General features: G+C 48.0%; 1 protein-coding gene across 1 annotated transcript; it reads right to left on the bottom strand.

Moving 5' to 3' along the window:
* Nucleotides 1-293: 293 nt before the first annotated feature.
* Nucleotides 294-2,299, bottom strand: ARL4D (ADP ribosylation factor like GTPase 4D). Its single transcript, XM_015086800.3, has 2 exons — nucleotides 2,166-2,299; nucleotides 294-1,591 (listed from the first exon to the last, which is right to left on the bottom strand). Exon 2 carries the CDS (start codon nucleotides 1,495-1,497, stop codon nucleotides 892-894), a length of 606 nt encoding a protein of 201 aa, XP_014942286.1. The 5' UTR covers nucleotides 1,498-1,591; nucleotides 2,166-2,299; the 3' UTR covers nucleotides 294-891.
* Between the last annotated feature and the right edge of the window lie 8,982 nt (nucleotides 2,300-11,281).

The following is an 11,281-nucleotide window of genomic DNA, read 5'->3' as shown; positions in this document are numbered from 1 at the left end:
TGAGGGGCAAGTAAGAGCCAGAGGAGGAGGGGAGGGGAGGAAAGCAGGAGAAAGAAGGGGTACCCCCAAAACTGCAGAAATCAGGTAATAGCTTGGGAGGTGGGAGGGCGTTTCAACTCCATCTACAATTTCCACCAGCCATCCCATAAACACACAATCTAATTTTTAGAGGAGTGTTTCCTTTGCAAGTTCAGCTTCAAGATAGGCTCCCCCTCCCCATTCCTGTCACCCACATAGAAATCCAGGACTACTCCTGGGGCTAGGTAAGGAGAGAGGAAAATGCCAGACCAAGGTCAGAGCTACAGCATCATCAGTCTTTAATAACTTATATGCAAATGCTAAAAAATAGTTAATAATAATACAGAGGACACACACAGCTTATAAAAACAGTTGTGGATCTACAAATGTGGAGGGGTTCTTGGCACATTCACACAGACACAAAAATAAAGACTATTGTGACTAGCATCCCTAGAAAAGCAGCCTGCAGAGACACCCCAGTTTGGGGGGGGGGGGGGTGGTCAGGGGAGGGATAACCCTCATTCATCCCAGATGCATTCTCCAAACAACCTTCTTTTGCCCCAAAACATATCTAATCGAAAAGCCAGAGAAGAAAAAGAAGAAATGGGGTCGAGGTAGAGTCACAGTTTACATTTAAGCCTCCCCAGTCCTGCAGCCCCCATTTCTCCGGAGGTGAGGATGCGGGAAGGACATGAGACCTCCCCTCTCCCATCCCCTCCCCAGTGCTGCACCAAAACAGGACCCCCAATGTGCTCCTTGGTCCTTCACTGAGGTGGACAGGTCCCGCACCCCAGAGCTGAGTGACGGGCCACAGGCTCCGCCTGGCTGTCCAAGTGTGGAGACCCCTACTGCTGAGGAGGGGACAGCCTCGGGTCACCGTCTCTTCTTGCCTACCCGGGCTGCCTTCTTCCTCTTGAGGATCATCTCGTACAGGCGTTCAAGGCCCGGCTGCAAGCCCAGCCCATCCACAGCGCTGCAGCCTTGCACGTGGGTGAGCGTGGCTGCCGCAAGCTCTCGCACTGCAAGCCTCTTCTCAACCTCTGCTGCGCTCAGTGCCCCAGGCTGATCCTGCTTGTTGGCCAGCACCAGCACAGGCACACCCTGGTTGTCCGAAGCCCGGCTGATTCGGTGCAGCTCCACCTTGGCCTCCTCCAGGCGCTCAGCCTCGGTGGCGTCCACCACAAACACTAGCCCATCTGTCCGACGTGTGTAGGAGCGCCACAGAGGCCGCAGCTTCTCTTGCCCCCCAACATCCCACACTTGGAAGGTGATGCTGCGGGACCCTCCCAGGGGCACCCGGATCTTCTCTGTGTTGAAGCCTTTGGTGGGGACGCTCTGGACAAACTCCTTGAACTTGAGGCGGTAAAGGAGCGAGGTCTTTCCAGCAGAGTCCAACCCAATGACCACGACATGCAGGGCCTGGAAGTGGGGCAAGAAAGAGGAGGCAGTGGGCGCCATCTCTGTCAAGTGGTTCCCCATGGTGAGCTGCAGCTAAGGTGCAGGTCTTGGGGCACCCGGTAGAAGCAAGGACGTGGCTTCGATCTGCAGGCTCTGGAGACCACAGCTGGGTTATCTGAACAAGGAAAGGTCATGGGAGAAAAAGGGGGACATTTAACAATAAACACGAAATTTGCAACTTCTAGATCCTTTCCTAAATCTGCCGCCCGTCCTTCCTTTTTAAAATTCCATGTTTTGTTTTGTTCTGTTTTGTTTTTTAAGCATAAGCAGCTACAAGTGTAACAGAGGTGCTCCCCTCTCTCAGGGGCGATGAGACCTAGAGAAACCCCCGGGTCCTGGACACAGGTGGGGGGGTGAGACCTCGACGGTTGGCTTCCCAAGCCTCTTCCCCGAGCTCTCGTGGCGCGGTAGCAGGCGCAGAGACCCTTATTCCCCAGGCGAGAATCTTCGCAGGAATGGGCAGGTCGGGCAGAGCTCCCAAATTAAGAGTTAGGGTACGGGCGCTGAGAACAGAGAGTAAGGCCCGTTCCCACCAGCCCTCCACGTCCCCAGGCAGTTGACACGCCTCTCCTTACACCGCGACCCCCTTCCCACCGTCCCGTAACACTTCGCCTGGCTCGGATCGCCGACTCCAGCTCCCCAGGTCCCGCACCAGGGCCACCTCAGCACCGCCAGAACAGCCCCTTTACCTTCCGTCAGCGGCACTCTCCCCGCGTCTCTCAGGACTAGCCACCCGACTCCAAGCGAAGTACCGCGGGGGCCGCCGCCTGCGCGCCGCCACCGCCGCCACTGCGGAGCGGTCCTGGGACTCGTCCTTAAAAACCCCCTTGACGTCACGCAGCCTGGGCCAATCAGCAGTCCCGCGGCAGCGGGGAAGGGCGGGGAGGGGCGGGGCAGGGAGATACGTGCACTGCAACCCAGACAACACATGGATGGTCGTCTGGTCAATTGGTGACCGTTTTATTTGATCTCTTCTACCATATTCTAATATTTGGAGGTAAACTCGGGATGGAAAATGGGAGAGACGGGGCGCCTGGGTGGCTCAGTCGGTTGGGCATCCGACTTCGGCTCAGGTCATGATCTCGCAGTCCGTGAGTTCCAGCCCCGCATCGGGCTCTGTGCTGACAGCTCAGAGCCTGGAGCCTGTTTCAGATTCTGTGTGTCCCTCTCTCTCTGACCCTCCCCCGTTCATGCTCTCTCTCTGTCTCAAAAATAAATAGACGTAAAAAAAAAATAATAATTAAAAAAAAAAGGAAAATGGGAGAGACAACTGTGGCAGCGTTTAACTAGGAAAGAGAGGCGAAGAGCTTAGTACTCTATACCACGGCATACTCCTCCCCCAGAGAGAGAGAGAGAGCAACTCCACATGTACACTCCCTCCTCCAGGGTCTACTGGAGACGCTGACGAATCTTACTTCTTTATCTTTCCTAAGTCAGTGTTCAAACCTGTGTAAACCTGGAACCTCATAAGACAGCCTAAGCCTAAACCCATTACCACTATTTATCCTCACAGCAGCAGCCCGTGAGGTGGGGACTGGTGCTGTCTGCATTCTACAGGGAAAGAAAATTGCGAAGGGTTCAGTGACTTGTCTTAGGTTGCCTAGTCAGGAAGTGGCTAACCTAGGAACTGAGTCTGGTCTGGGCCCCTGATGGCACAGCTATCCGTTCTCTCTCATTAAGGAGGCTATAGGTTAGGCATCCTCAGCTTAAATCCTTCAGGTGCTGGTTAGAGTGCTGACCAGAAGCAGATACCCCAAGGGCCCCCTTGTTCAAATAGTTAAAGAGAGAATTCTTCACTCCATAGGACTTTATTGACCTCATTCATACTGTGTGCTCTGCCAGAGAGACTATGGGAATATAGTCTGGCCTCATAGGGCTCACACTCTAGTGAAAAAAAAAAAAAAAACAAAAAAAAACAAAACAAAACAAAACAAGACTGGCCACTGCAAGGAACACTGGACCTTTGTAAATCTGAGATATGTCCTTGTAGGACTTCAGAGGAGGGACAGACAGTGTGAACTGGAAGCTTTTGGAAAGGTTTCTGTAAGTTAATGAGTCCTGTGTGGGATTGGTGAGGAAGGGACAGGATTGAGTGGCATCCCCCCAGCCATTTCAGCCTGATACACTCCGGGCAGCCCTTAAAAGGAGATGTCACCAGGGGACAGTGTGACCAAAAGGATATCAGTGATGACCCTCAGGGAGGTAGGTTAAACTGAAGGAGGGGAGGAAGATCAAGGGAGAATAAGATTGTGACTTGAATATTTCCATTTTTGCCAGGAGGCTGGATTCTTACATTTATTATGTGATTCAATATTAAGCTATTTTAAAGGTTATATTTTAGGGGGATCAGAAAAAGAATGGCGGAGGGGGTACCTGGGTGGCTCAGTCAGTTAAGCGTCTGACTTCAGCCCTGGTCATGATCTCACGGTTTGAGGATTCGAGCCCTGAGTTGGGCTTTATACTGACAGTGAGAAGCCTGCTTGGGATTCTGTGTCCCTCTCTCTGGGCCCCTTCCCCTTGCGTGCACTCTCTCAGGCTCGCGCACTCTCTCCCTCAAAATAAATAAACGTTTAAAAATGTTTAAAAAGGAAGGAAGGAAGGAAGGAAGGAAGGAAGGAAGGAAGGAAGGAAGGAAGGGAAAGAAAGAAAGAAAGAAAGAAAGAAAGAAAGAAAGAAAGAAAGAAAGAAAGAAAGAAAAAGAGTAGGGGAAGTCACAGCTAGACAGGAGGACCTAGCCCTTTCCTGCCTGCTAACCTCCCATCTGTTTAGCACCAGACTGCCTTGTGACCTCCTTCTTCCCCTCCCTCCTACAGACCCGGCCACCTGATGTCCCGGCAATGCAGGGAGCCTCCCTGAATCCCTGAAAACATCAAGACCTTGGGAAATTAGCGTCACATTCCATGTTGGTGTGTGGCAGATTGCCACTGGAGCTAAAACACAGAGGTGGCCTCTGTTAGGAAAGGGGAAGACAGAGCAGTCCACGAAGTTGGAAACCAGTACCGTGTTGAGTGGCCACTGCATGCCAGGCTCTGGTCTGAGAATTCTGCATACTTTTCCTTTTCAATTTTCTTAAAGTTTTCATTTTATTTTTTTTTTTAAGTAGGCTCTACACCCAACCTGGGGCCTGAACTCACGACCCTGAGATCAAGAGCCCCATGTTCCGCCAACTGAGCCAGCCAGGTGCCCCATACTTTTCCTTTTTTAATACACAACTCAACCCAAGAAGTAAGTATGGTTACTCCAAAAAGAAGAAACAGAAACACTGAAAGGTTAGGTAATTTGTCGAAGGTCACCCTGCTAGAAATTGGCCAAACTTGGTTCTGAGCAAATGTTGCAATGGCTGTGAAACTGAAAACATACAGAAGCAAAAAACACACAGGTCACCGTATGTTTCTTCTGCAACCTTTGAAACTTCTTGAACATTTCTCCTGTATCTCCTGGGCCTCACAGCCACCATGGAAATTGTCACCTGATTATCTCATAAAAGTAATGAAGCTGGCAATCCCAGCCCACCTTCATCTTTCTTGTTTGCCAGAGGTGTTGATGAACAAATGGGAAGGAGGAGGTGGGGCAGGGAGAGGTGAAGGAAGGGGCCCAGCTTGTCAGGGCAGCACTGAGCCAGTGGCTTACCCCAATTTGTCCCCTTTAAATAGGAGCTCCAGTTCCCTCCACCCACCCCCCTCCACCCTGGAAGCCTTCTTCCACTAATGACCATCTTCCTTCCTGGCAGTCTCACCTCTGCAGCCCTTTCTCTCCACAAGATCACAACCCAAGACCTACTGTATTGGGGTATTCACTACAGAGAACATTTGAACATTCGTCCATTGAACAATCATGTACGGAGGGCCTGTTAGATTCAGAGCATACAGCCCAGGATAAGGACCTGCCTGCATGGAATGTACATTATAGTGGGGAGTGAGGAGAGACAGGCAATGAATAAGCATATAATTGCAGGGGTGCCTGGGTGGCTGTCAGCTAAGCGTCCCACTTCAGCTCAGGTCATGATCTCATAATTCACGAGTTCAAGCCCCATGTCGGGCTCTGTGCTGACAGCTCAGAACCTGGAGCCTGCTTCAGATTATGTCTACCTCTCTCTGGCCCTCCCCTGCTCCCCTTCCTGGATGAAATTCCAGCGGCTATGTCATTGTTCTTCCTCAGAGCTGTCTCCACGCCAGACTAAGCCTTGAGCCCAGGAGCTGGTTCTTGTCATCTATAGCTCTCAGGTGCCCAGCACTGTGCCTGGCACACAAGAGGCAGTCAGGAAACCTTGCGGGAATTCATGAATGCGTGACAGAATGATTGATGTACTGAGGGGTGTCCCTGAGTATGGGAACCGAGCATCCACCCTTAGCCTGGGAGTTTCCTGGTCTGGGGTTCCTGAGCCCTTGGGGGTTCTGTTGATAGTGGGTTAGCCAGGAATACCCATAAAACCCTGCATTTCTGGGCAAAGTCTGGCTAGTGTCGAACTCTCAGGTCCTAATTGAGGATGAGGGTCTTCTGAGAGGAGGAAAAACAGAGGCCAGGGGTGCAGATGACACTGGAGAGAGAAGACCCCCTCAGCCTGGCATGCTGAAACCCTGGGCTGAGAGTCATGGGGAGTCCTGTCCCTCAGTAGTAGACTGGCTTAGAAAAGTCTTACCCCCCATCAGGAGCCTAGGTTTCCTCAGCATGTAACAAGGGGGTATGGTGATTCCAGGTCCCTACCCCACCGATAACCCATATTCAGGAATAGCAGATGATAGGGGCTGAAGGAGCTCATTGAGGAAATGGCTGAAGACATCCTTTTCCCCACAGCACCCTAACCTGTCTCAGGGCACAAATGAAGGGAGGAGAGGAGTCTGCAGGAGTGAAGAAGACGGATGCCCAAGAAGCAGCTGGCAGCTTGGGAATCACAAAGACCGCATGTTTCATTGTTTGTTTCTTTTTCTTTAAATCAACTCTACTCCCAGCGTGGTACTGGAATTCCCAACCCTGAGATCAAGAGTGGCGTGCCCTACCCACTGAGCCAGCCAGTCACCCCACAAAGACCCATTTTTCAAATCCCAGCTTTGTTTCCTCAAGAACAAAAGGGAGAAAACACACCCTACCTCTTAGAATGAATGTGGGGGGGGGGGTGGGAAATGTGTGTTTAAGGGCCCCATAGCCACCCTTCTCCCTACAGGCTGCGCCTTCAGATTCAAGACTCCCCAAACCCAGTCCCAGTCCCAGTCCCAGGGCCCAGCCTCAGGGTTAGAAAGCAGTAGATGCTGCCCCCTGGTGGATATGCTTGTCACTGCCTGATCCCTGAAGAAAAGTGGAGGCGGGGGGGGGGGGGGGGGGGTTAAATACACAGGTTCCTCTACCTCCTTCTGAAGTCTTCCTTTGAGATAGGGCCTTTCCTACAGATCGAGGTTGGGAATGAAAAACCCACCCTCTTCAAGTTTTTCTGTGGAGGTGGACCAGATGTAAATGAACATTATTTGAGCAGGAAATCTAATTTCAATTACATTTGCCATACTGTGACTGAGGCCCTAATGACAGGTGCAGAGAAGGCTGAGGCAGGAGGAAGGCTGGGGAACTTATGAAGTTGTAGCCATTTTTCAGTGTCTGTGGGGACAGATCCACGTGGGGTGGATGTGCAGTGTCCATTTGCACAGGAGCCTGGCACTCAGGGGAGGCCTTGGCTGGGGGAGGGGCTTTGGGTGGTCAGCAAGAAACAGGAGCGGGAGCCCCAGGAGAGTGATAATGTCCTGGAAACAAGGAACAACCAAACTTAGAAAGGCAGAGAAGAGGAGCAAAGGGAGAAAGCCGGGTCCATGCTCCAGAGGGAACAGGGTGACAGCTCAGTTATCCAAGCCAGGTGGGCCACTTGGAGCATTCACAACAGGGGCCAATCCCCGGTGACCTCATATGTTTGATTCGGTCTTTCTCATCTGATGGGAGGTTTCTCTGCCAAGCCCTCCATGTTGTCTTGCATACACTGAGAGGGAGTGTGGCTTCAAAAAGTGGTTCTCAAGTTTAAGAGTATATCAGAATCATCTAGAGGACTTAATAAAACACAGATTGCTAAGTCCCACCTCCAGAATTTCTGATTCGGTCGGTGTCGGGCTCACAGGCCCCAAAATGTGCATTTAGGAGCACCTGGCTGGCTCAGTCAATAGAGCATCCAACTCTTAATCCCGGGGTTGTGAGTTCAAGTCTCATGTTGGGCATGGAGACTACTTTTTTTTTTTTTTTTAACAACGTGCATTTAGGGGCACCTGGGTGGCTCATTCAGTTAAGCAGTCGACTCGACTTCAGTTCGGGTCACGATCTCATGGTTCATGAGTTCGAGCCCCAAGTCAGCCTCTGTGCTCCCAGCATGGAGCCTGCTTCAGATCCTCTGTCTCCCTCTCTCTGCCCCTCCCCCACTCACCCTTGCATGCTCTCTCTCTCAAATAAAATAAATGTTAAAAAAATGTTTTGAAACGTGCATTTTTAAAAATGTTCATTTATAGCAAGTTCTCAGGTAATATTGATGGTACTGGTCTGGGGGCCACACTATGAGGACCACTGGCTTGGAAGATGAGTTCCAACCCTGACTTTAACATTTTCCAGTGAGTCCTTGGGCAAATTATTTATCTTTCCAACCTTAACCTCTTCATCTGCCAAATGAGCTAATACTTAACTCACATGGTTGTTATGAGAAGTAAATAAGGTTAAATGTGTGAAGCATTCACCAAAGCACTCATACAAAGACCTCAATACTTGGCAGCTAGTATGATAATGATATTAAATTAGTTTATCTCAACCAATAACAACAAAGAAATTGACCCAGGAAGCCAGTTGGATACGAAATATCTTCCTCGGATAACACACAAAGTGACACGTACAAATTGGTCATTGACTGCCATTTCTTTTCCAAAGTATGTGACTTAGAGCATCACTTTTCAGTATTTCATGTACATATGAATCTCCAGTTCATGCAGATTCTGTTTCAGTAGGTGCTATAGACTGAATTGTGCCCCACTCTGTTTATATATTGAAGCCCTACCCCCCAGTGTGATGGTATTTTGAACTGAGGCCTTTGGGGGTGGTAATTAGGTTAGATACGGTCATGAGAACGGGGCCTTTGTGATGGGATTAGTTCCCTTATAAGAGGTACCAGAGCATGTTGTGTGTTTATCATGTAGAGAAGGTGGCCATCTCTGAGGCAAGAGGGCCCTAACCAGAGCCCTACCAGGCTGGATGCTGAACTGGGACTTCTAGCCTCCTCATCTGTGAGAAAAGACACTTCTGTTATTTAAGCACCTGATTATGGAACTTTGTCATGGCAGCCATAGCAAACTAAGACAGTAAGTAGGTCTGATGTGGTACCCAACATTCTGATTTCTAACCAGCTCCCAGGTGGTGCAGATACTGTTGCTCACAGACCACACTTTGAGTAGCACGGGTCTGAGAGAGTTACTGTAAAGGCTGTATATTTTCCCTGATGAGGAGTGTTTTAAATGTTCTGCAAAACTACAACAGAGATCTGCTATAATCCCAAGCCTCTAATGGGCCTAGCACATCATAGGCGCTCAGCAAATTATTGTTAGATAAAGGAATGAATGAGCTAAGGGTTTTGTCTGACAGCTGGCTGCCTGGCCTAGTGGGAAGAACTTTGGACTTGGAAGACCTTTGGAAGTATCCAGGGGAAGTCAGGTAGCTTCTGTGAGCTGGATTTCTTCTCTGAGACATGGGAATGATAACACTGCCCAAGAGTATGGTAAAGATTAAATGAGGGGTTCCTGGTTGGCCCACTCAGTAGAGCACGTGACTCTTGATCTCAGAGTTGTGAGTTCAAGCCCTACCTTGGGGGTAAAGTTCACCTTTTTTAAAAAATGTGTTTTTTTAAGATTAAGTAAGATTGTAACCAGGAATGTGTCATAAACAGCACCTGACTCACACACAGGGACACTAAAAAAAAAAAAAGTCACAGGGTAAGCTGAGCCCCATGAACAAGTTTCTTGGCTTCTGAATTGGAACTCCTTGACCCAAGGCTCATATTGGCCTCCTGCACCTGGAGGTTGGCCAGGGATGGAAAAAAATATATCTTGCTGTAGTTTTTATTTAATTTTTTTATGTCAGCTTAAGAACCACTTTTTGGAGGTATCTGGGTGGCTCCGTTGAGTAAGCATCCAACTCTTGATTTCGGCTCAGGTCATGATCTCACAGTTTCTGAGTTAGACCCCCACATCAGGCTCCACACTGACAGTACGGAGCCTGCTTAGGATTCTCTTCTTCTCCTTTTCTTTCTGCCCCCCGCCGCCACTTGTACACAAGTGCTCTGTCTCTCTCTCTCAAAATAAATAAACTAAACAGAAAAAAAAAAAAACCCACTCTTTGTTTTCTGTGAATTGTCTGCACCTGGCCTTTGCCCTTTTTTTAAAAAAACTATATGGTTTGTCTGTTATAATTATTTGCAGGAGCTCTTTATATTTTAGAAACAAAGTACTTTTTCTGTGGTCTGGGTTGCATGTATTTATTTTATTTTATTTTACTTTTAATTAAATTAATTTTAATTTAATTTCATTTAATTATTCATTGTTTAACTTACATCCAAGTTAGTAGCATATACTGCAAAATGATTTCACGAGTCGATTCCTTAATGCCCCTTACACATTTAGCCCATCCCCCCCACAACCCCTCCAGTAACCCTCTGTTTGTCCTCCATATTTATGAGTCTCTTATGCTTTGTCCCCCACCCTGTTTTTATATTATTTTTGCTTCCCTTCCCTTATGCTCATGTGGTTTGTATCTTAAAGTCCTCATATGAGTGAAGTCATACGATATTTGTCTTTCCTTGACAGACTAATTTTGCTTAGCATAATACCCTCTAGTTCTATCCACATACTTGCAAATGACAAGATTTCATTCTTTTTAATTGCCGAGTAATACTCTATTGTGTGTGTGTGTGTATATATATATATATATATATATATATATATATACACATATATATGTACATATACATATATATATGTCATATATATATCATATATATATATATGATATATATATATATACACACCACATCTTCTTTATCCATCATCCATTGATGGACATTTGGGCTCTTTCCATACTGTGGCTGTTGTCGATCGCGTTGCTATAAACATTGGGGTGCACGTGCCCCTTCGAAACAACACACCTGCATCCCTTGGGTAAATACCTAGTAGTGCAACTGTTGGGTCGTAGGGTATTTCTATCGTTAATATTTTGAGGAAACTCCATTCTGTTTTCCAGAGTGGCTGCACCAGTTTGCATTCCCAGTAGCAGTGCGAAAGAGATACTCTTTCTCCACATCCTCGCCGACATCTATCGTCGTCTGAGTTGTTAACGTTAGCCATTCTGACAGGTGTGAGGTGGTAACTCACGGTGGTTTTGATTTGTATTTCCCTGACGATGAATGTTGTTGAGCATTTTTTCACGTGTCGATTGGCCATCCGGATGTCTTCTTTGGAGAAGTGTCTATTCATGTCTTTTGCCCGTATCTTCACTGGATTATTTGTTTTTGGGTGTGGAGTTTGATAAGTTCTTTATAGATTTTGGAGACTAACCCTTTATCTCATCTGTCATTTGGACATATCTTCTCCCACTCAATCAGTTGCTTTTAGTTTTGCTGATTGTTTCCTTCGCAGTACAGAAGGTCCCAGTAGTTCATTTTGCTTTTGTTTCCCTTGCCTCCGGAGACCTGTTGAGTAAGAAGTGCTACAGCCGAAGTCAAAGAGGTTTTTGCCTTTTTCTCCTCTAAGATTCTGATGGTTTTCTACCTGACATTAAGGTGTTTCATCCATTTCGAGTTTAT

The sequence above is a fragment of the Acinonyx jubatus genome, chromosome E1 (assembly GCF_027475565.1).
Source record: "Acinonyx jubatus isolate Ajub_Pintada_27869175 chromosome E1, VMU_Ajub_asm_v1.0, whole genome shotgun sequence".
NCBI classification, from domain to species: Eukaryota; Metazoa; Chordata; class Mammalia; order Carnivora; family Felidae; genus Acinonyx; species Acinonyx jubatus.
The sequence above is the reverse complement of the archived record's forward strand: the minus strand, read 5'-3'. Positions and strand labels throughout refer to the sequence as shown.